At 47.6% G+C, this 24,625-nt stretch overlaps 3 protein-coding genes across 13 annotated transcripts in view; 2 read left to right on the top strand and 1 right to left on the bottom strand.

Annotated features, from left to right (window-relative positions):
• Nucleotides 1-6,796, top strand: part of ASAP2 (ArfGAP with SH3 domain, ankyrin repeat and PH domain 2) — a 199,520-nt gene extending 192,724 nt beyond the window's left edge. For all 3 annotated transcript variants that reach the window (XM_034952586.4, XM_055108257.2, XM_034952582.4), the window contains 4 exons: nt 559-608; nt 1,858-1,946; nt 2,390-2,512; nt 4,378-6,796. In XM_034952586.4, coding sequence (XP_034808477.1) covers nt 559-608; nt 1,858-1,946; nt 2,390-2,512; nt 4,378-4,452 — 337 coding nt within the window. In that variant the 3' untranslated portion in view covers nt 4,453-6,796. The remainder of the gene's footprint in view (nt 1-558; nt 609-1,857; nt 1,947-2,389; nt 2,513-4,377) is intronic.
• Nucleotides 6,797-7,445: 649 nt separating this feature from the next.
• On the bottom strand, nt 7,446-24,288 carry ITGB1BP1 (integrin subunit beta 1 binding protein 1). 9 transcript variants are annotated; one of them, XM_055108265.2, is made up of 8 exons: nt 23,259-23,957; nt 20,768-20,878; nt 19,402-19,508; nt 14,951-15,029; nt 13,042-13,178; nt 8,912-9,004; nt 8,232-8,381; nt 7,446-7,691 (listed from the first exon to the last, which is right to left on the bottom strand). In XM_055108265.2, the coding sequence occupies exons 3-8, from the start codon at nt 19,471-19,473 to the stop codon at nt 7,620-7,622; spliced, it is 603 nt and encodes a 200-aa protein (XP_054964240.1). In that variant the 5' UTR covers nt 19,474-19,508; nt 20,768-20,878; nt 23,259-23,957; the 3' UTR covers nt 7,446-7,619. The 9 variants fall into 9 exon arrangements, with proteins under 9 accessions (XP_054964240.1, XP_003826992.1, XP_008950542.1 ...); XM_003826944.5 differs by lacking the exons at nt 20,768-20,878; nt 23,259-23,957 and adding an exon at nt 24,150-24,288; XM_008952294.6 differs by lacking the exons at nt 20,768-20,878; nt 23,259-23,957 and adding an exon at nt 24,078-24,235.
• The window catches only part of CPSF3 (cleavage and polyadenylation specific factor 3), a 49,359-nt gene continuing 49,010 nt past the window's right edge, over nt 24,277-24,625 (top strand). Inside the window, exon 1 of the mRNA XM_003826943.6 lies at nt 24,277-24,600. Within this exon, the coding sequence (XP_003826991.1) occupies nt 24,551-24,600 (50 nt within the window). The 5' untranslated portion in view covers nt 24,277-24,550. The remainder of the gene's footprint in view (nt 24,601-24,625) is intronic.

Below are 24,625 nucleotides of genomic sequence, written 5' to 3'. Positions count from 1 at the left end.
CAGCCCTGAGAACTACTTCCTCACTCATGTGTTTCTACCTTGTGGCTTTGGGGTGTGCTGGCCCAGAGGCTCATGGATGGGAATTGAGCCCGTGGTCAGCCACATTGGTTACCAGAAGCAGGGACGGCAGAGGCATGGACAGCGCTGACCCAGAGTGCTCGGACCCGTCCTGGCAAAGCCATCTGGGCCTGAGGTTAAGGTTCAGCCCTGCCCTTTCATGTGATGGGACCAAGGCAGGGAAGGGGCTGAGCAGACTCGGGGCGGGGCCAGTGGCCAGTGCCCAGCATCACTCCAGACCCTGGCCGTCGGTGGCAGGCTCACGTGGACAGAGTGCTCTGGAAAAGCCCTGGTTTTAGGATCAGAAACGTTGAATTTAGCACTTTCCTCAGGGCCTCTCATTCTTCCTTTTCCCATAAAAAAGAGACAGCTAAGTGACAGTGGAGGAAACCACCTCACACACTCTGAGCTTGAACTCAGAAGGTTCTCTGATAAAAGGGGATGAGAAAGGGGCAGGTGCCCTCCGGTAGCAGTAAATCTACTTTTTCCCTGTCTTTGTAGGGCTGACAAGTCCACCCCACTGACCAACAAAGGCCAACCGAGAGGACCTGGTAATTATTTAATTTGGGACTGAGTTTGTTTCTGCTTGGTCCATGGGGGCAATGTGGGGGATGTTTCCTGCCAGGTGGTCAGGACTGAGGGAGGGCCCAGCTGTCTGCCATTCCACAGCCCTCCTGCCCCCTCCCCTCCTGCCCTCCTGCCCCCCTCCCCTCCTGCCCTCCTGCCCCCTCCCCTCCTGTCCTCCTGCCCCCCTCCCCTCCTGCCCCCTTCCCCTCCTGCCCTCCTGCCCCCTTCCCCTCCTGCCCTCCTGCCCCCTTCCCCTCCTGCCCCCTCCCCTCCTGCCCTCCTGCCTCCCTCCTGCCCCCCTCCCCTCCTGCCCCCCTCCCCTCCTGCCCCCTCCCCTCCTGCCCTCCTGCCCCCCTCCCCTCCTGCCCCCTTCCCCTCCTGCCCTCCTGCCCCCTCCCCTCCTGTACCCCTCCCCCCTCCCCTCCTGTACCCCTCCCCCCTCCTGCCCCCTCCACTCCTGCCCCCGCCACCCTCCCCTCCTGCCCTCCTACCCCCCTCCCCTCCTGTACCCCTCCCCCCTCCCCTCCTGTACCCCTCCCCCCTCCTGCCCCCTCCACTCCTGCCCCCCTCCCCTCCTGCCCCCTCCCTTCCTACCCCCCTCCCCTCCTGCCCCCTCCCCTCCTCCCCTCATGCCCTCCTGCCCCCCTCCCCTCCTGCCCTCCTGCCCCCCTGCCCTCCTGTCCCCCTCCCCTCCTCCCCTGCTGCCCCCCTGCCCTCCTGCCCCCCTCCCCTCCTGCCCCCTCCCCTCCTGCCCTCCTCCCCTCCTTCCTTCCCTCCTTCCTTCCTTCCTCCCCCACTCCTGCCTTCCTCTGCTCCCTTCTCCTCCTCTCCCCCTCCCTCCCCCATCTCATGCCTTCCTCCCCCGCCACCTGCCTTCCTCCACCCCTCCCTTCCCCTCCCCTCCTCTCACCCTCCTCCCTGCCTTCCTCCTCCCTCCTCCCTCCTGCCATCCTCCCTCCTCCCTCGGCCTCCGAGACCCCTGCTCCTGAGCAGCTCAGTCCTGGGGCCCCTCACCTGTCCCCTCCTGCTGACATGGCGGGCTCACTGGGGGACACTCGCTGCCACACAAGCTCTCCAAGGTCTGCATCCAAGTCAGAAGGTTCCCTTTGCCCTCAACAGATCGGAACACCTGGGGAAACCTGCTTTCAGACACACCCTGTGGCTTATACATTGTTTACATCTCATGGCTGTGATTGATGGGATGTCTTAAGTTGCTTCATTTTTGCCCTACAGTGGATCTCTCTGCAACGGAAGCTCTGGGTCCTCTGTCCAATGCTATGGTCCTGCAGCCCCCTGCACCCATGCCTAGGAAGTCGCAGGCAGTAAGTGACGAGCCCCCTTTCCTGCCTCTCTGCTCTAGCCAGGGGGGTGCAGGTGGTTTCACAAGGGCTCAGGGGAAGCAAGTCTTCCCCTCTTCCCTTGGTTGGGGCAGGGCGGGGGTCTTCTTGGTACCTGATTGCTTGGATCTGGGCAGCTGGTGGGTTTGGCCCTCCTGCCGCAGCTCCACGATGGGCCCACTCAGAGTACCCTGCCCCGGCTGCTTCGTTTCCCAGCCCTTGGCCCCTTCTCTCTGCTTGGTGGGGAGCTCTTCCCTTTTCTCTCCCTGGCTCCTGAGCTGCACTGACCTGCCCCACCTTGGCATCTGCAGGCTTCTCAGGCCTAGGTACGGGACTCCTGAGACCGGGGGAGGCAGGGTGCTTGAGCTCTCTGCCCTGAGAGCTGAGGCCTGCAGCCACACTAACCTTTGTTCCCTCTCCTGACCCAGACCAAGTTGAAGCCTAAGCGGGTGAAAGCGCTCTATAACTGTGTGGCTGACAACCCCGATGAGCTCACCTTCTCCGAGGGGGATGTGATCATCGTGGACGGGGAGGAGGACCAGGAGTGGTGGGTGAGTCAAGGGTGGGCCTGGGAGGTTCCTGGGGGCTGAGCCACGTCCCTGCCCACCTGGCTGGAGAGACGGGCTTGCAGGTGAGGTTTTCTCAGCCTGAGCAGTCCAGATGTAGTTCCTGGTGCCTCTGCCCCTTAGCATCCTCAGGAGTTGCTTCCTCCATGGACACCCCCTTCTGAGCAGGCCTGATTATTCCCCAGGGTGGCTTCCTCCCCTGTTAGGGTGCAGTTTCCACAGCACTCATGAGGGCCTGAAATGACACTCCTTCATTTTGAGGTCTTGAGTTTCTAGGTCATCACCCCCCATTGCTGGATTAGTGGAATCGGGTGTCTGGAAAGAGCTGACCTAGAGTGCAGAGCCCCAGGCCTGAGTCTGGTCCTGAAACAAGCTGTGGCCGCCCAGGCGTCCAGCAGGGTGTGGGAGCAAGATGAGTGCCGGCCACCTAAGAATTCAGACTTGGCCACTCAGGGGCTGGTGGCTTGGGGCAGGTTGCTTTTATCTTTAAGCATTAGTGGGATCATCTGTGACAGGGAGGTCATACACACAGTCTGGTGCAGGTGATCTCGTGAGCACCCACTAAGCGGCAGCTGCAGACAGTGAGGGCGGTGGATGAACCGGCTTGAATGGGGCGCGGACAGAAAGCCCCAGGCTGAGCCCACCACACAGTAGATGCAAGTGGCACAGCTCCGCAACTGAGCTCAGAGCAGACAGTTCAGCTGGGAACTCACAGGATTTAGGGGAACTTCTTTGTCGAGTGCAAGGAGTTTGGACACTGTCTTTAGTCACTGTCCCTCCCAGAACTTCCACTAGTGTTTAAACTGCATGTCTTCAGCCTCCAGAGGCGCTGTGAGCTCTCAGGGCCAGGCAGCACTGCCTTCATTTGGCAGAGCTGGGTTCACCGGTCTTTCCTGTGGCCTCGTTTGCCCTTAATGGATTGAAAGTGTCTGTGGCCTGGGCGCGGTGGCTCATGCCCATAATCCCAGCACTTTGGGAGGCCGAGGCAGGCGGAACACTTGAGGTCAGGAGTTCGAGACCAGCCTGGCCAACATGGTTCTCTACTAAAAATACAAAAAATTAGCTAGGTGTGGTGGCAGGCACCTGTAATCCCAGCTACTCGGGAACCAGCCAGCTCCCACAGTTGCCCACAACCCACCATCCGGAAGGGGCGCCAACCTGACCACAGGCTTAGCCATGTGGAAAATACCTGCTCATTTCCAAAACTGGAAAATAGAGGCATAAAGAAGAAAACAGAAGTTGCCCATAACCACAGCACCCCCCACCCACTCCACAAAAAGCCCACCATTCATATTTTGGCTGTTTTTAAGCCTTTTATTTGCCTACATCATTTACACTCTTGAGATCATATTTGGATATAATTTATGTATCTACCCAAGAGGGAACATAAGTGGATAGAGTGAAGCCTTCCACAAGTACTTAACTCATTGAAATGGGGCCAACTTATACCTTTGCCACTTTAGGTGACGTTGCAGCTCACAAACTTGTGACACTCAGTTCATTCATTCATTCATTCATTCATTCATTGAAAAATGGCAAGTGGGAAGTAGTGGTCAGACAGCTGACCTGTGTGCCTCCCAAGAACAGGTGGGGGTGGCCATCCCCACGAGCGAACATCTGGGACATGGCTGGGAAGAGCTCCTTACACGGGAGAGGCCTGCACTATTTGAAATGTGGTGAGGAAAAAAGGACAAAAATCATTTGGATGTTTTACCTAAGTAATTCCTTGTTGGAAGAGAGTCTTCTGAACCAATCTTGCTTTTCTTCACCAAACGCTCTATGTAATGCTCTTCAAAGTTTCCACCAACATTTGGAATTTTAATAACAACCTACACTTTTCTCCATTTCAGATTGGCCACATTGATGGAGATCCTGGTCGCAAAGGCGCATTCCCGGTGTCATTTGTGCACTTTATCGCTGACTGAATTGCTACTGAACAAAAGCATTAACAGTTATGTTCCTGTTTCGTTATTGGTACCAAAACTCTTGCCAGATAACCAGTTTCATGAACTGTTTGTATGGCAGCCCATGTTCTCTAATGCCACTGCTCTGTTTTAAAAACTCAGAGGCAATTTTTACATATCAGTAATTGTTTTTATAATTTGTGGTTTTCATGAAACATTGCTATGCATTTATTAGGAAAAACTGAATTTCCCAACAGGTGAACTGAAAAGTTATTTTAACTATTATACATAATCAAGATCCTGCCTCTACGGAATTAGCTAAACCTAAAAATGTTTGCATTAATGAATAAATTCTTCCTGCATTCCTTGGCCCAGTTCTGGAGTTGGTGACCTTTATCACAATTATTATTTTAGGCGGCCAGTCAACTGCTGCTTCAGAAGTCCATAGCCCAGCTCTGAACTTTCTCGATAAAATGCCATCAGTTCACCTTTAAAGACACATATTCCTTTGAAATCCACCCAGTGTTTAAAAAGCAACTTGGAAATTTACACATTAGCATTGTACTTTCTAGCCCTAATTTGTGAGGTTGCAGCTATCATTATATTCTGCATGTATGTATAACCTGTTGTGAACAATCATACTTAACAAAACTACTGATGGTTTATGACAACGTAGGGTAACTACAGTTCATTCTGTTCCAGGTTATATAAAACTGCATTTCCTGAATTTGGTTAAAAACTAAGGATGATGGATTGCAAAACAGTTCTTTTAAATTAGTTTATATGCTTTAGGTGTTTTGGAATTTGCCTTCTTGAACTTCCTGAGTCACACAGAAAGCGACTGTACACAGTAGAATTCTGTGGCGCAGACCACGCTGTATTAACACATCACTTGCTGTTTCCTACTGAGTGTACCACTGCCTTCCCTTCTAGCCCAGGAGAATGTTTACTCAGTTTAGTGTCTTGTATTTATATAATACTCCAACAGGAATGGTAGTCACACTGTCTTGAAATTGAATCTGTCCATCTGTTTATAATCAAGAACATATCAGAAATATATAGGTCCCAGGTAATACTCCCAAACATCCCACTTTTTACTGTTTAAGGCCATCATATCATTCTTAAGCTACTTGGGGTGGTAGTAGGGGATTAGGTTGTCTATTATAAAACCAAAATTCATTAGTTTAATGAACTTGACTGTCATACCTCTATTTAGTAATTGCGAGGGTAAGATTCATAGTAGGAATATTGGAAATTTTGGCACTCTGAGAATAAATAGGCATATGATACCCACTTGGACTTTTAACAAAAGTAAAGGAATAAATTTGCATATAGGCTTGGAAAGTGAGGCAGCAATGCTGTTAACTGCATTTGTTGTGATGGTGCATTTGATTGAAGCAGCTTGTCTTTATTATGCAAGACTGTGTAGAGTTTTTTTTTTTTGGCATTGTACTTTTTGTTTTTGTTATAAAGGAAGACAGAACAAACTGGAATGTTTTATGATGTTATATAGCAATCGCTTTTTACCTTTCAAAGTTCCGGGTAAAAATGTGTTAGATCTGTAGTTTTTTGTTTTTGTTTTTTTTTAAAGCACTACATCTGTTTTCACTAATTGTTAATTTCTGTTTGAACCCTTCATTTAATTTTCTCATAGATTTAAGTAAACAGATGTATTTTGCACAGTGCACTTATGTCTATTTTAACAATCCTCCTGCATCTGTATTTTATAGTCAGCCTTTTGACCGCCTGGTGCCAGCTATATAAGGAATAAAGTTGATTCATATCAACATTAGAACTCCAGTCCCAAACTAATCTGTCAGGTTCACTGGTACATAAATACCTAGGAAATATTTTTCCAGTCTACAATTTGGTGCTATTGTGCAGTAACTAATAGTACTCTTACCAGAGGAGAAATTATAGACCCTGCTAATATCCTTTCTTAGTTATTTGCTCCTTGCAAATTAAAAAAGCAACTAAGAGAAAGAAAAACATTGTAGATATCTATTTATATTTAAAGTTTATGTTTCATGAACTGCAGCTGCAGGATTCTGGCATTTTGCATGCCATTCTCCATCAGATCTGGGATGATGGCTCAGAACATGTACACAGACTAAGAGTAACTGTGTGATCTGTTAAGGGGTGGATAACATAATATGCAGCTTAGGATGCTATTTTGAGATGTATGATATTCAGTTCATTCACCTGATTACTTTGGTTGCAGCACAACTGTATATACTGTATAACCGAAATTGATTATTTTCATTGTCCTTAATGCAGTGATTTATAATTAGAGCATGTTTAATAAGTTTACTCTTCTTGTTAACTAGTCATTTGACTGGAAAAAAATAAAATACTTTTAAATGGACATGGTTTTATTTTTAATGTTTTTAATCTTTAAAGTTTTGTATATTGACAGTCCTTTAAAAAAAGTACACTATCATACTGTACATGGGATCTTTACATACTTTTAGCATGAGCGGTAATCTTTTAAGTTTCTCTTAACTCTAGGAATTGTGGTTGGCCAGCATGTTATCTTGACCAGACACTTCTGAAAATCTGCTTTGTGTGTCTTAAGTTGGCAATGTCATTGTTCCAAACCAGCATGAATCCTGGTCTCCAGTCCACACCTCTGCCGGACAGAGGTCCATGCCAGTGATACCATGACTGGGAAGCCATCACTGAACCCATGTCCTCAGTCTTCCTCAGGCCTTCAGTGTGTGTCACTGAGTGGACCTCTGTGACACCTAGTCTTCCTCAGGCAGGCCTTCAATGTGTGTTTGTCACTGAGTGGACCTCTGTGACATCTAGTCTTCCTCAGGCCTTCAGTGTGTGTTTGTCACTGAGTGGACCTCTGTGACACCTAGTCTTCCTCAGGCCTTCAGTGTGTGTTTGTCACTGAGTGGACCTCTGTGACACCTAGGCTTCTGTGACACTTAGGTTAAGCTTATTAGAACTTGAAAAAGACAAATGAAGTTTTTTAGCCCAGAAAGTAGATGACTTCATTGAGAGTTAACTCACTGTGTAATAGGACACATTTTAATAAACAAATGATCAGCATTTTACACAATCCATTTTCTTCAGAAAATCTAGAGCAAGGGATCACTTCATTATTTGCATAACATTTCAGCATTGCAGTTTGAAAACAGCTGAACTTTCAGATGAAGTTGACTTCTACTTGATTGCAGGATTCAGGGTTTCTCAGATGTTAATACAGAGTCAAAAGCGGTGGATAAAACCTTGCAAATGGCTTGTGCTTGTTCCTACATTACATGAAAGATAGAGTAAGAGCAACATTCATCTCTCTCTTCGTGAACTTAATTTGGCTAGCAGAGGCGCACACCTGACCCTAAGACCTCTCCTAAGCAAGCCGACCACACATGCCTGCCTGGGTCAGTGGAACCCATACTATGAGCTTCCCTGCACGTGGGCCCTTTCTGCCCTCCTTCAGAGGAAAGCAAACAGCGACTGCAGCCTGCAAAGGCTGATCACACAGTCTAGGAGAGCAACAACGTTCGGAAATGGAAGAAGCCTTCGGCCCCTGGAGGATACATTTTTCCTCAGCTGCTTTGTTTACCTTTTAAATCCAGGCACAAGTGAGTGCTGCCACTGGCCCTAACAAATATTTCACAAACCTGCACTGTCTTGCCAGCCGGCTGACCTCCGGCCTAATATTCATTCACTATCCCCAGGCCAAGATATTCCATATATAATGGATTGTATTTCTTCAGCCTTCAAAAACAGTAGTCCCTGGGTGTTGCGACTTGATGGGCAAGCAGCTAACCAAAGTAACGAAGTCTCACCAGGCTGTTGCACTGATAAACCCACAGGCTGTATTCTTCATTGCTTGCATCTGTGGTCTTCAGAGCCAGTAAGCTTTTTCCCGCCCCCAGACCATCATCGTAACACACCATCCGGATTATTAAGTAGAGAGCATGCCTGTGCAAAACATCCTGCAGAAGTCAGGAAAGATTCCGAGAGATCAGGACTCTCAAATGTTTGTCAGTCCTGATGACACACCCTCCCAGGCAGAGTGAGGCTTGAAACAGCATATCCATAGGTTTCTCACCCCAAGGGATGTCCTGTATGCTCAGTCTCGGGCAATATCTTCAGGAGCACGCCTTCTTAAATCCCAGCAAGCCATGAGTGCAGTGATCTAAACTGACTATCCCAGTGTCTGTGCCCACCGTCCAAGCTGACAGCTGCTCTTAATTGATGAGGGGCCCTTAGTTGAAAATGCATTCGGAGCCATCTGTGTGTTTGGGGGTGGGGGGAGCAGGTTGCATGGGCCCTTCCAACACAGGAGAGAAAAGGAAGCCCCTATTCACCTTAAGAAATTGGTCACGTTTAAGACCAACTGCCAGGAATGTTTACAAACCAATCACTCTGCAAACAGGAGTGGCCCTAATTATAAGGGGGCTCTTAATGGCCTGAATTCCCTGTTATCTAAAACATAGTTTTCTTAATAAATTATATTACTTACATATTGATCTGATGTTGATACTTTTATGCCATACTTGGAAACTCCCATAATAAATTCTTCCTCCGGAGGAACAAAAGGCAACTTTCCATCTTGCTTTAAAGTAAAAATAAATTCCATGATTAAAATTACATAATAGTCTTAAGTCTGACTAGTCACTTTGAGTATCTGGCCATCGCAAGCCCAAACCCTTTAAAGAATGTGGGGTACACATTAGCCAGGCAAGAGTCTCTCTCCCAGAGGCAGAAGAAACATTTCCCCCCATTTACAAAAAGGTTATTTTTATTTTTGAGACAGAGTCTCACTCTGTCGCCCAGGCTATAGTGCAGTGGCATGATCTCAGCTCGTTGCAACGTCTGCCTCCTTGGTTCAAGTGAGCACATCCGGCTAATTTTTGTATTTTTAGTACAGATGGGGTTTCACCATGTTGGCCAGGCTGGTCTCGAACTCCTGACCTTAAGTGATCCACCCACCACAGCCTCCCAAAGTGCAGGGATTACAGGCATGAGCCACCATGTGGGCCAATTTATTTATTTTTAAATCGAGGTGGGATCTCACTATGTTGCCTTAGGCTGGTCTTGAACTCTTCTTGGCCTCAGGTAACTCTCCCAAGTTGGCCTCCCAAAGTGCTGGCATTACAGGCATGAGCCACTGTGCCCAGCTGCATTTTTACAGCCCACAACTCTGAGCAAAATTCACATCCATCCCTTTCATGCATATTGTTTGTCTTGGAGTTAATCCTAATTACACACTGAGCTGCTTCTCACAAAACCTGCTGATGTTAAAATACCTACATGAGAAAAATGAAGATCTTCATTTCCACAGCATAGACCAGTGTTAGCGTGTGGGATGATCAGGAAGCAGAGCCCACATATCCTGCCCAGATGGGAAGGTGTTGTCTGGTGATGCCACGCCTCAGGGCTTCGGGCTGGCAAGTGCTGCTGATGAGCAGTTACTCCACTCACAAAAACATGAATTGGGGTTTTCAGCTACTCAGGAACCGCAGATAATCCCTGACAGCTTCCCTGGTGGACGATCCGGTCTCGGCTCCCAGACCGGAATACCACCTACTTCGTCTTCCCTAACGTAAGATGCTGTTGGCAACCTATGGATGTTCTGTACTGTCGATGGTTTTGTGGAACCAGTCGCCCACATTAAAGACATTACAGTAAATAAGCTGCATCCCAATACCTTACTTCTTGGGTCCTCACAATGTTACAGTACCCTCTTGCCAATCACTTCCCACAGGTTTAAAGCAATTCCAAGAACCACGGTATGGGATAACAGTCAAGCTATTGTCAATACTGGAATTTTAGCAAGCAAAAATTCTATGGTGATATGAGAAATTTAGTAGTCCTTATAGGAATGAAAATAATGCTAGTGTATTTTTGAGGGGAAGAATTACTAATCTTTCAGTACAACACTTAGACTGGTTGTAGCTTTTATGGTTAAGACCACACTGAACGTTGCGGCTCGTTCTTGGAAACTACAACTTTAAGTGAAATCATGCATATAACAAAACCATTTTTTTTTCTCATCAACATCATAAAACATTATAACAAAATGACCTTGAAAAACGAGTTACTTGGAGGAACTAATCTAGGTGGTTTTCCAAGAACCAATCAATGAGGTTATGTGAGGACTTAATGTAGTTTGTTGGAATGACTTTATATTCCCAACTAAATGCTGGAAAGTAATTATACTTGTCCAAACTACTGTGAGTTCTTTTTTTTTTTTTTTTTTTGAGACAGAGTTCTGCTCTTGTTGCCCAGGCTGGAGTGCAATGGCGCGATCTCGGCTCACTGCAACCTCCACCTCCTGGGTTCAAGCAATTCTCCTGCCTCAGTCTCCCGAGTAGCTGGGATTACAGGCATGCGCCACCACACCCAACTAATTTTTTTGTATTTTTAGTAGAGATGGAGTTTCACCGTGTTAGCCAGGATGGTCTCGATCTCCTGACCTCATGATCCACCCACCTCGGCCTCCCAAAGTGCTGGAATTATAGGCCTGAGCCACCGCGCCCAGCCCGAGTTCTCTCTTAAATGGCAATTTAGATTCACTGATGTCCTTCAGACAGAAGTATCTTCCTTTACTTTCATAAAGATATGAAACTTCATTTCAGGTTTTTTTTGAGACAGTCTTACTGTTCTGTCACCCAGGCTGGAGTGCAGTGGTACAATGATGGCTCACTGCAACTTTGACCTCCTGGGCTCAAGGAATCCCCCTGCCTTGGCCTTCTGAGTATCTGGGACTACCAGTGCATAACACCACACTCAGCTGATTTTTTAAAATGTTTTGTAGAGATGGGGGTCTTGCCCAGGCTGGTGTTTTGTTTTGTTTGAGACAGTCTCACTGTGTCACCCAGGGCTGGAGTGCAGTGGCACAATCTTGGCTCACTGCAGCCTCTGCCTCCTGAGTTCAAGCAAGCAGTTCAACCTCAGCCTCCCGAGTAGCTGGGATTATAGGCGTGCACCACCACACCCAGCTAATTTTTGTATTTTTGGTAGAGACAGGGTTTTGCCATATTGGCCAGGCTGGTCTTGAACTCTTGGCCTCAAGTGATCTGCCCCCCTTGGCCTTCCAAAGTGCTGGGATTACAGGCATGAGCCACTGTACTCAGCAATTAAAAATTTTTTTTTTTTTATAGAAACAAGGTTTCACTGTGTTGCCCAGGCTGGCTTTGAACTCCTGGGTTCAGGTGATCCCCCTACTCTGCCTCCCCCAAAATGCTGGGATTACAGATGTGAGCCACCACGCCCTGCCACGCTGTATTTCATGTTCTCATTCTCCGTGATTTAAGAGAGTACACATTCTTAACACTCTCTGAAGTTAAGGAATCTTGGTATTGCAGTTAATATCCCTCTTTTAATGCGCACATAAAAATGTAATTTCATTTTCTAGAAACTCCAGAAGCAATTTACTTTCTTTTTTTTCTCTCATTACCGAATTCACTCTTTTGGCTCATGTACTTCCACCATTGGCAAGGGTACAGATTTTATAACATTTCATGCTTATATATCTTATACTTTTGATTTAACTTTCATTCTTAATTTTCCTTCATGATGATTATTTTTTATCTTCTTGATTTTATCTTTTTGAAACCCACCTCATCTCAATTCTTGTTGGAAACCTTGCATGAATAAACAGATATGTTAGGTCGACATCATTATGAATTAGATTATTGACAGAGAGAACTGGTCTGATGGTGGTACGGTAAGGTTTTGCCAGATTATTTTAAAAAAAGAATCTATGGAATATAACCAGTCACCGCAATCAGCTCCTCATTTAAATAGGATTGATCAGCCCCATAAAAAAGTATTAACAGGCCGGGCACAAGGGCTCAGGCCTGTAATCCCAGCGCTTTGGGAGGCCGAGGCAGGTGGCTCAGGTGAGGTCAACCAGCCTGGGCAACACAGTGAAACCCCATCTCTACTAAAATACAAAAAATTATCCGGGCCGTGGCAGCATGCGCCTGTAGTCCCAGCTACTCAGGAAGCTGAGGCAGGAGAATCGCTTAAACCCGGAAGGCAGAGGTTGCAAAGAGCCGAGATTGCACCACTGCACTCCAGCCTGGGCGACAGACCGAGACTCCATCTCAAAAAAAAAAAAAAAAAAAGTATTAAAAAGTCCTGTGGGCCGGCCACAGTGGCTCACGCCTATAATCCCAGCACTTTGGGAGGCCAAGGCAGGAAGATCACCTGAGGTCGGGAGTTCAAGACCAGCCTGACCAACATGGAAAAACCCTGTCTCTACTAAAAATACAAAATTAGCCGGGCATGGTGGCGGGCGCCTGTAATCCCAGCTACTCGAGAGGCTGAGGCAGGAGAATTGCTTGAAGCCGGGAGGCGGAGATTACAGTGAGCCGAGATTGCACCACTGTACTCCAGCCTGGGCAACAAAAGCAAAACTCCGTCTCAAAAAAAAAAAAAAGTACCGTGTTTGAAGGGAGGAACAGCGCCTGCGTTCCCATGCAGCTCAGCGCTCACGCACATGTGCGGTGCTGATGCGGGGACTTCAGTCGAGAGCAAGCGGAGCGGCACCCAGTGGACCCGAGGAGTGAGCATTTTGCCCCAAAGCCATGAGTTGGCTCCCCAGACTCTCATAACCAGAGAGTTACGGAATTTTTTTTTTACCTGGGCAACGTCTATATAATTTATCAGGTCTAATGGCCCTTCAAGGCCTTTTCCCTCGGAGAGTTTCAGTTTCTCAATGGCACCAACATATTTTATTCGAAATTCTGCACAGGTATCTGAATTATTGTTGCTTTGTCCTGAAGATGAAAGAAAAGTGGTAAGACTTAAGAAGAAATATCTGCATTACAGAGTATCCTCAGTCCCTTCCCAAATAAAAACCAGACTGTCATTAGAACATAACCACTAATTACAAATTTTATAATGCACAATATTTTTATGTAATGGGGAAGAACTTAAAATTTCACTAACCTTTTCCTCAGTGACTCATGGTATACTAAATATAGTATACAAAGGTCTCAATAATAGGAATAAATATATTAACCTTCCCTTCAAAACAAACAGTAAAGAAAAGGTTACTACATAATGATTACCTTTATGACGCATGGTATTTACTTTTGGTTCTTTCTCCCTCTTCACCATTTTTTTTCCCCTTAGAGAGAGGGTCTCACTACGTTGCCCAGGCTGGTCTTGAACTCCTGGGCTCAAGCGATCCTACCATCTTGGCCTCCCAAAGTGCTGGAATTACAGGCATGAGCCACTGTGCCTGGCCTACCGTGTTAGCTTGCTTTCCTCATTCAGGAAGCCTACTCTTCCTCTATCGTTCCATCAGAAAGACCACATAGTTTGTCTTTTTAATGTCGATGGAATAATGCCAGGCAGAAATTCTCTTAACATAACAGCAACGGTTGAAGAGCTGTGTGTGCCACAACATCCAGCCAACACAAAAACTCCTACAAACGACTTATAACCTCAACCATATTAAGGAAATACTATATGATTACTTTTAGGTTATGTAACAAAAAGATGCCCACAACTTTAATAATTTTAAAGGCATCTGGCAGGAAAGACAATGGACCTAATGCTCCAACATTCTCTGTTACAGATTCACTAGGACAGGTTCCTGAAGGGAGAAAGAGGAATTTAGCCAAGAAAATGAATATATTTCCAGTTAGCCACCAGCTACTTAGGGAGCTAAGGTTAGAAACCACCTCTTGATTTCTTTTTTTTTTCTTTTTTTTGAGATGGAGTCTTATTCTGTCGCCCAGGTTGGAGTGCAGTGGCGCGATTCTCAGCTCACTGCAACCTCTGCCTCTGGGTTCAAGCAATTCTCCTGACTCAGCCTCCCGAGTAGCTGGGATTACAAGCATGCGCCACCACACCCGGCTAATTTTTTGTATTTTTAGTAGAGATGGGGTTTCACCATGTTGGCCAGGCTAGTCTCAAACTCCTGACCTCAGGTGATCCATCTGCCTTGGACCCCCGAAGTGCTGGGATTACAGGCGTGAGCCAACGCACCCAGCCTGTTTCTAAGATCTACTAATTTCGGGCAGCTGCATAAATATCTACAAGGGTCTGGGACAGATCCTCCCCTTAATTACTTGTGCTGGTGGTGGTCATGAGCTGGTGAATCTCTGGGTTCCTTGGAGTAAATGAAAGGCTCCTTAGCCCTTTAATCACGAAGATATTTGCCCTATTCCCCATAGACAACATAAGGCCAATGGAATTCATCTTCTGCCACCCCATTTCTTTCAATTTTATTTTTAATTTTTGTGGGTACATAGTAGGTGTATGTATTTATTGCCACCCCATTTCTTAAAAAACTATTTTGAAAATTCCAGTTGCCCATGTGCCTGTGCCAATCTCCAAAGGCCATGTGGCTTCCCCCAATCACACCACACCCTCAGCCCACGTCCCGCCAAATCTTGGTCCACTTCTAAACTCTTGTCAAAAGTGGCAAAGGAGAGGAAGAAAGCCACAAATACTGAAGAACTCATCGTGCTACCCCAGTAAAACCACATGAACATCAATGAAAAGCGCAGACAATCAATGACCCAACCCTTTTATGTACCTGAGCTTTTGGTGGAATCTGTGTCGAGGCTGGCCACAGTGCTGGATCGTGAAAGACCCCCAAGGCTAGAATCCACAGACTGAGAAACAGAAAAACAAGTAAAAAACCTCCACTGAAGCAGCCCTGTCTTCTCTAAAGTCCTCTAACCCATTCAAATCATTTATTAGAGTTGAGCTGACACATACAAAACCATGTCAATTATTCAGGCATATCGACTGTGCAGATTTTTCTTAAGACAAATTCTGTAACAAACTTCAAAAAAAAAAATCACATAATCCCAACTGTTCGTTCGTCCCATGACATAATATCGGATAAATGCGGTGGCAATATTCCTAGTTGATTTAAATCGAAGCCATTACCGCCACCTCCTTACAAGATGCCTTCTATGAATATTCTTGCGAACATCTCTGCCTTGCTTTCACATGAGTTCCACTGAACCCAAAACAAACCCTGTGCAGAAAGCCAGGCAAGGACCATGATCCCTGCTTACTAAATGAGGAAGGAGACTGAGACGTTTAGTGACTTGTCCAAGGTCACATCCAGTAAATGGCTCCGATCTCAAACCTAGGTCTCTAATTCTAGGTCTCTGGTCCAGTGCTTCTGCAATTATTCTGACTAGTGTCTGGCCTGCAGCAGGAATTCAGAGGCTAACTGGCAGGACAGTAGACTATCATGTGAACTGCCACCAAAAAAACAACAAAACTGTTGAGCAAAATAGAATCACATGTAAAGGGAGTTGTTCCTCAGAGCTACACTCCCAATTTCTTTAGAAATAATAGTCTCTGGCCGGGCACGGTGGCTGACACCTGTAATCCCAGTACTTTGGGAGGCTGAGGCGGGTGGATCACCTGAGGACAGGAGTTCGAAACCAGCCTGGCCAACACGGTGAAACCCCGTCTCTACTAAAAAAAAAATATGGCTGGGTGTGGTGGCTCACGCCTGTAATCCCAGCACTTTGGGAGGCTGACGTGGGTGGATCACCTGAGGTCAGGAGTTCGAGACCAGCCTGGCCAACATGGTAAAACCCCGTCTCTACCAACAATACAAAAATTAGCTGGGCATGGTGGCGGGCACTTATAATCCTAGCTACTCGGGAGGCTGAGGCAGGAGAATAGCTTGAACCCGGGAGGTGGAGGTTGCAGTGAGCCAAGATCACGCCACTGCACTCCAGCCTGGGCAACAAGAGCGAAACTCCATCTCAAAACAAACAAACAAAAACACACACACACAAAAAAAACACAACAATACAAAAATTAGCCAGGCTTGGTGGCACATGCCTGTAGTTCCAGCTATTTGGCAGGCTGAGGCAGGAGAATCGCTTGAACCCACAGGCAGAGGTTGCAGTAAGCCGAGATCACACCACTGCACTCCAGCCTGGGCGACAGAGTGAGGCTCCGTCTCCAAAAATAAAAATAAAACAAGACATTTGGCCACACAGATAAGATTCCCCTGTAGGGTCCCCACGCTTAAGGCTGAGGAAGTGGCAGTAGGGAGGTTCTGTGTTGAGCAGCTCCAGGAGTTCAAAAACTTCCAAGAACATGGTTCGTTTCCCCATTCTAAGGCTGCACAGGACTCCTACAATGTCAGGTTTCTGTGCTTCTGGTTACAAGGCCACCAGCTCAGCTGAGATAAGCCAGCTTACCCTGCCCTGACTGGAAACTGAGTGGCAGTCGTGTGTCTTTGTCTCATTCACATGTGGCTGTTATTTAACAGCATGGCATGTGTGGCACATGGGAGGCCCGGCAGGCACCCGGGATGAAAGGTCTAGGGAGGCATCTCCTGAGGGGCCTTGTGCGACCCTGCGAGACGCCTCCTTCTGTGCTGCGCCTCACCCCGGTCCTGGGACTGAGTGAACACACAGCTTTAAAATTAGAGCATTCGCAAGGGTGGAAAATCATGAAAAGGCTGTTGAGTCACGGCATCCCATCCCATCCCACTCACTCACTCACTCATTGACCCGACTCGGCCTCCAGCTTCCTGCCTGTGCCTGGGATGTCTAACCCCCTTCCTCATTTATGCCTATTTGACCCGTATATTTTAAGGCCTCATTCACTACCTGCTTTTTTTTGGGAAGACTTCTGTGATGGTTAATTTTATATATCAACTTCTCTGGGCTAAGTACCCAGATACTTGGTCAAATACAAGTCTAGACATTGCCGTGAAGGTGTTTCTTTAAATGAGATTAACGTCTACACCAGCAGACATGGAGTACAGCAGAGGAGCCTCCGCCGTGTGGGTGGGCCTCATCCACGCAGGTGAAGGCCTTAAAGGAAAAAGACTCAGGCTCTCAAGGAGAAGAGTCTGCCTCCAGCTGCCTCCAGGCTGCCTTTGGGCTCAAGCTGCCACTCCCACTCCCACTCCCAGGGGTCTTCAGCCCGCCCTGCAGATTGCGGACTTGCAGCCCCCACAGTCACATCAGCCAATTCTTCAAAATAAACCTTGAAAATACATCAAAATCTCTCTCTAGGATATAAACACATCCTACTGGTTCTCCGGAGAACTCCAACTAATACGACTTCCTCCACAACTTTAGGCCTACAACCTCCCCAGTCTCTGAATCCCTCAAGCAGTATCTGTCATTACCTCACGCACCTTCACGTTCTCTGAATTATTCACTGTCTCTGGGTGTCAATCATGTCTCAAATGGTATCTGGCATCCAGGTAGAAACACCTGGAATGAATCACTTTTTCTGCCTCCCACAGCACCTGGTATGTTAAGGGTTTAAGCTTCGATGACTCTCTTTTCCTCATACTCCACAAGCCATCATCATCGATCCATGGGTCCCATGAGTGCCCACCTCGAACTCTCTGCAGAACCTGAGGTTTCAGCGCTTCCTTCACACCCCGTCCAAGCCCCCATCATCTCTCAGGTTCTTACCACATCCTCCCCGGCAGTCTCTCTGCTCCTGCCCTTTCCCTGCTCACAGTGGCCAAAGTGACCCCCAACAAAACTTATATAATATTCTGTCACTCCCTGGCCCCAGGCGCCCCCTGCTTTACTCTCAGAGTAAAAGCCCAGGTCTTCACAACACCAGCACCTGCCTCGCCCAGGCCACGCTGGTCTCCCTGCTGTCCCCCAAACACACAGGCTCGCTCCTCCCATGGGCCTTTGCTCTCTCCTCTCCCTAAACTGCGATCCTTCCAGATCTTATCATGGCCCCATTTCTCCTGTAGGCCCCTGCTCAAATGCCACCAAGAAAACAAGGCCTTTTCTCGGGAGGAGGGGTAGAAAAAAATAAATAAGACCTTTTCTTTTTTTTTTTGAGACGGAATCTTGCTCTGTCACCCAGGCTGGAGTCCAGTGGTGTGATCTCAGCTCACTGCAACCTTCGCCTCCTGGTTCAAGCAACTCTCCTGTCTCAGCCTCCCGAGTAGCTGGGACTACAGGTGTGCGCCACCACACCAGGCTAATTTTTGTATTTTTAGCAGAGATGGGGTTTCACCATGTTGGCCAGGTTGGTCTCAAACTCCTGACCTCAGGTGATCTGCCTGCCTTGGCCTCCCAAAGTGCTGGGATTACAGGCATGAGCCACCGTGCCCGGCCTGAAAATAAGACCTTTTCTACCAGACTGTTGAATACTGCCCCTCTCCCAATCTCCCACCCCCTCCATTCCTGTAGTTTCTTCCCCCCATGTTAGTTTCCACCATCTGAAACTCTATATTTTACTTATTTATTCATTATTTTCTCCCCCAACTGAAATGGAAGCCCTGAGGCCAGGAATTTTTTCCCTCTCCCTAACTGCTCTATTTTATGCCCCTTAAACAGAGTTTGGCACACAGCCATGCTCAACAAATACTCGGTGAATGAATGAGTGTTCACGTGCCATTGTCCAGGAGGTAGAAATAAAAATGCCATTCTTCTAAACACCAACAAAATTGGTGTCAAAAACCTAGAACAAATATAATGCAGCTATCTTTATACTCTTATATTGAAAAATTATCTGTCAGTCAAAATGAAATCACTTTATTACTTGAGACAAAAGTTGCCAGTTGAATAGCTCCTCAACGGTTTGTTTTGCATGAATTAAATCCACGCTTACCTTCCAACAGCATTCAAAAACTCTCTGGTATACAGCTATCTGCCAATCTCACTCTTAAGTAAAAGTAATTATGCACACCAGAAACCCTAGAATTCAAGAGGCCCAGCCCCTTAATGCCTGCAATTTCTATCATTTAAAAATTTTTTAAATCAGTGCTTATTTCAACGAAACCATTCATAGGTCATGTCCCATCTAGTTTAATGGATTTAAGAATTTCAGAAAACCTACCAGAACAGACAAAATGAAGCCAAGCATAGAATGCATCTCTAGTGCAAAAAGTAAATGTTAAAACACACTAGTTTGAAGATTATCAGGAGATCTGCCCACGGTCAGTATCCTCCATACAATATCAGCTAGAAGAAACAAAACTCTCCCTGCTTTATGATTCTGTTCCAAATTCCATTTCCCTACCTTGCTCTTAGTACTGATTTCGCTACTTTGGGAACTGCTACTACTGTGTCGTTTTTTGCCCTTGCGAAACATTTTTCACCACCATTGCTTGATCCAGAGAAGATCCCCTGAAAAAACAAATATTGGTAACAGTTACATCGGGAAAAGCAACTTTTTTTTTTTTTTTTTTAAGAGACAGAGTCTTGCTCTTACCCAGGCTGGAGTGCAGTGGCACAAACATGGCTCTGCAGTCTTGACCTCACACCTCAGCCTCCCCGAGTAGCTGGGACTACAGGCATGTGCCACTACACCCAGCTAATTTCATTTTTTGTAGAGACAGGATCTTGCCATGTTGGCCAGGCTGGTCTCAAACTCCTGCTCTCAGGCGATCCTCCCGCCTTGGCCTCCCAAAGTGCTGGGATTACAGCTGTGAGCCACCATGCCCAGCCAGGAAAAGCAACTTTGATATTGGTTACAGTTACATCAGGAAATGCAACATTAAATCACTTCATGCAAAATGGAAATAAAAATCATCAATTAACTTTTCCCTTGGATACTATTCCTTTTCATTCTTTCCTATTAAATTACAGAAAGTTAACCCAATAAGCAAAAAAGGTAGAAACCTTCTTGTCCTAGAGGTGTGAAAAGCACTTTTCTCAAAAGTATCAGACACGTCACCTAGTTCTCAAAATTTTAAGGGCCTTACTTCTCTTCAATTGAGTCAAGATTTTAGCAAAATATACTGTGACACATTGGCTTTTCAGTCGAGATACTGAGATTCAGTAACCCTCTCAGTTTCACATTCTATACTTGGTAGGGCTAAGATATACACACCTCTCAGAAATGTGCATTTTTCTTGAAGTTTTGAAATACCTTTAAGTAAAAGCTGACACAAAGACATTCCCAGGTGCCAGCACCTCACCTCCCCTCTCTATTAAGCGTAGTTAAGGAGATGACCTTGCCTCCCAGAGTCTGTGTTACATATTTCTTTTTTTGAAATTAATAATAATAAATGCCTTGGAAATGTAAGATTCATCCTTGCCAGTTGCATAAGGACAGCATATATTATACTTGGCAAATTAACTAACCTACATGAAGCTGCACAGCTCACAGAACTCCCGGGACAGTTCTACTGTCATAGCCTCATGATAACCTTGTGACATATCCATTTGCTCTACTGATGCTTTTTAAGGGCATACCATATGCCACACACTCTGCAGGGCTCTAAGCTCTCCCTCAAGGGGCTCACAGAAGGTGGGCTGTAATCTGCCTTTTACAGATGAGGGAACTGTGACCTGCCTCTCAAGATGATTTATGAATAAGATAACCTGATCAATTTTTTTACCAAAAACTGTATTCTCCAGAGAGAACAAGAAAATCTGCTCACTATAGAATTGAACACTATTTGACTGTCTTCAAAGGTCCCACATACAGCGGTCTGCACAGAGAGTTTCCTTTCATTCTGACCTGGGTGATGCTTTTCAGAGAAACTACGCACCTGATGAAGGAAAAAGAACGAGCAACTCACGCAGCAGTCAGTGAAAGCTCCTGCTGCAACCCAAAGATTCTCCGTATTTGGAGACCCCACTCTAAGTCCACTTACTAGGGGACGATGTTAGGCCACTTGCCCAAGTCTGACCCCTGAGCCCAAGCTTTTTAATCAGCCTCATCATCCAATTTATTTCTATATTTTTGCTTTATTTGTGGGGTACCAGGAAAATCTGATTTATTCATTCATTCCTGGATAGTCAGTGAGCACCTACCAGGTGTCGGGGATGCATCAGTGAACCAAACAGAGCCCCTGACCTCAGGGAGCCCGTTCTTAGCGAGAGTAGACAGACCAACAAGAAAAACACACATAAAACATATTATTAGGAAACCACTGCTATGAGGAAAACTAACACAAGTTGAGGAGACACAGACTAATGGAAGGAAGGGGTGGGTATTTCAGAAAAAGATGCTGTAGCTCTTTTTCTGAAAGAAGTGAGGGCAGCCATAAGTAGCCTGGAGGCAATGCCGTGCGGGTGGAGAGGGGCCCGAGGGAACAGTCAAGGCTGTCCGGGAGCAGGAGGACAGCAATGGGCCCAAAGTGCCACAGAAGGCCAGGCAGGCCGCGATAACAGTGGACTTTAGTTTGAGGAATACTCTGAAGGCTTTTTATTTATTTTGTGCTTATCTGCTGTGATCTTCTGGAATGGAGGCTTTTAAAAAGCAGTTTAGCGACACAATCAGGTGTCTTCTGTTTTTTAAACGATGACCCTGGCTGCCAGATAGCGAACTAACTCCATTGGATAAGGGTAAAAAGAGAGAGATGTGTTGGAAGAAGACTGCGGGTGATTGCTGCAAAGGGGAACCTTACCAGCACAGGACACTTGTCAGTGAGAGATGGCAGGAGAGCCTTATTCCAAGGCCTGCACGAAACTAGGTTAACATAGCAGCATAAAGTGCCATGTTAATGGCGCTCACGGGTTAAAATGTTGATGTGTAACATATTTAAACATCAGATACTTAAGTATATATAAATCATATTTATATATAGGTAACAATTTTAAATATGATTTGAATTTTAAATCAAAACTTATTTTAAAAACAAAATGTGATTCTACTGTCAGTGGAATCCTGAAGTGTCTCCTCAGATCCCTTGATATGAAAATCATGACACGACAATGCCTTAGCAACTCCTTAAGGCTTTCTTTTCATCATCAACCCAGCGGCTTAGGAAAAAGCAGCATTTATTAAAGTCTTTGATATCTGCTGCAATTTTGATGCATGTTCTCAAGCAAATCATTCTTGCCTCAAAATTATTCATGGGTGGCTCACGCCTGTAATCCCAGCACTTTGGGAGGCCGAGTCGGGCGTATCACGAGGTCAGGAGATCGAGACCATCCTGGCTAACATGGTGAAACCCCGTCTCTACTAAAAATACAAAAAATTGGCTGTGCGTGGTGGCGGGCGCCTGTAGTCCCGGCTACTCAGGAGCCTGAGGCAGGAGAATGGCGTGAACCCGGGAGGCGGAGCTTGCAGTGAGCCGAGATCGCGCCACTGCACTCCAGCCTGGACGAAAGAGCGAGACTCCGTCTCAAAAAAAAAAAAAAAAAAAAAAAAAAAATTATTCATGCATCAAAATGAGGCCAATGATCCTGATTGGCGATTGGATGCTCCGCAGGCTCATCAAATGCAAAGATGTCTCAAGCTGAACCCATCATCCTCCCCTCCAGATCTGCTCCTCTCCTCTCCCTGTCAGGAGATTCTATTATTGCTGGAGGAAGCCAGAAAATCATGAATTCCTTGCTGTCCTTCAGGCCCCACATCCAATCTGGCACCAAGACCCACTGTATACCCCACCTGAAGAGCTCTCTGAGCCAGCTCTCCACCAGGGCCCCCGTCATCCTAGACCATGGGCACAGACACTATGTTTTTAGAATCTGATGAATGTGATGGATCCTCACCCTATAAAAATGCACATCCATACAAAGTTTGGCATGAATTTAAGGAATTCACAAACCCAAGGATATTTCGTGGATAAGGGACCTTGTCCTACTGGATTCCCTAACACTTTAAATCTACCCCCACACTGCAGCCAAAACGATTAAAATGATTTCTTTCAAACATGAATCTAATGCCACTAGCCTGCTGAAAATCTTTCACTGGTTCTCCAAAGTCAGAGACCAAAGTCAACGTTCTTCAGCACGACACCCCAGGTCCTCCAGGACCCAGCTCCTAATCACCTTTCCACTTCCATCCTCCACAACCCGGGCACAGTTCATTGATCTCAGCAAGGCAAAGCTGCTCCTGGTTCTCAGCGCGATGCTCCACGCGCCCCTGCTTTGCACCGCCCGGGACGTCCTTCACCTTTCAGGCACTTGGCTACTTCTTACCTTTCAAGGCCCGTTTCAGGCTGCAGGCCTTCCTGGGATCTCAAGGCTGGGGTAAGGGACCCACAGCTTGAGTGTACCCCCTGATCACAGCGCCACGATCTGCTGTGGTCTCTGATCTCACTCTCCCAGCTGCACGCTGGTCAAAGGCGGAGCTCGGTGACTCCTCTGCATTGCCAGGGCGCCTGGCAGGGGACGCGCTTACTGAAGCCGAGAACTTTCTGGGGAGGTGACACCCCAACAGCAATTCCCATGTACCAAACGCCTACCACGTGCCATGCACGGTGCTAGGTGCACAGATCCCTCTCACCCTCACCCTCACCGACCAGCAAGGCTGCAGGATAACAGCCCCTTTCAAACGAGGATGCCAAAGCGCCCGAAGAGTCAGTGACCTGCCCAGGGTCACCAGAGTAAGGACGGATGCGGCCAAGCTCGGGGCCTAGGGAGAGCCGGCTCCGAAGTTCCTCCCAGACGCCAGCCTGCTTGGCACCTGTCTGTCACCGTGATGGAGCACCTTCCAAGCGCTGGGTGCGGAGGATGTGACAGCGAAGGGGACAGACAACCCCGACCCTGAGAGGCGGGAGGCGGCCGAAGCGGGGCAGAGGAAGAGGCAAGGAAACGGCCCGCGCCGCCCGCCTTGCCGCCCCTCCGGGGCGACAGCGGCTCGGGAAGCTGCAGTCCGCAAGCCCACGCCCGATCTGCGGTTCCAAGCTCCTCCACCCGCGCCCCGGGAGCGCGGCCCCGCCCGGAACCAAGCCCGAGCCCAGGCATCCCTCCTCCGCCCGCCCCGCGGCCCCACCCATCCTTCCTGGCCGTCCGCACCGCTCTCGGGGCCGTGTTCCCGTCAGGCCTCCGCGAGCTCGGCCCCAAGCGGGACGAGGGCTGGGCGCTCACCTCGCAGCTGCGGGCCCATCCCCGGGTTGCGGACTTCGGGGTCCGCGTGGGAGTGCCGCGGCCTTCGGCGCCCAGGCAGCTACTCCCGTTCCCGCTCCAGCGCCGGTTTTTCCAGCCCTCCTGCCCACGTCCGCCGGGCCGCGCCTCCAAGACTATGCGCAGGCGCAGTCCTGACGTGCCGCCCCCGGTTCCAGGACCCCAAGTGGTGGGAAGGCTCGCGAGCGGCGTCCCCCGACCGGAAGTCGAGGGGAGGAGTCTAGTGCCGCGGGCTCCGGAGTGACGGAAGTTGTGCTCTTGGTGAATGGGGTTCTTCCTTCTTTATTTACCGGTGGCTGTGCTTCCAATTTAGGAAGACCCCGGCGACCTGTTCCTCACTCCCGCTTCGCCCTCACACTTTCGGGATGTCTGCGATTCCTGCTGAGGAGAGCGACCAGCTGCTGATCCGACCCCTGTAAGGGACCAGCAAGAGAGGGAAT

This window comes from Pan paniscus, chromosome 12 (genome assembly GCF_029289425.2).
Source record: "Pan paniscus chromosome 12, NHGRI_mPanPan1-v2.0_pri, whole genome shotgun sequence".
NCBI lineage: Eukaryota > Metazoa > Chordata > Mammalia > Primates > Hominidae > Pan > Pan paniscus.
The sequence above is the reverse complement of the archived record's forward strand: the minus strand, read 5'-3'. Positions and strand labels throughout refer to the sequence as shown.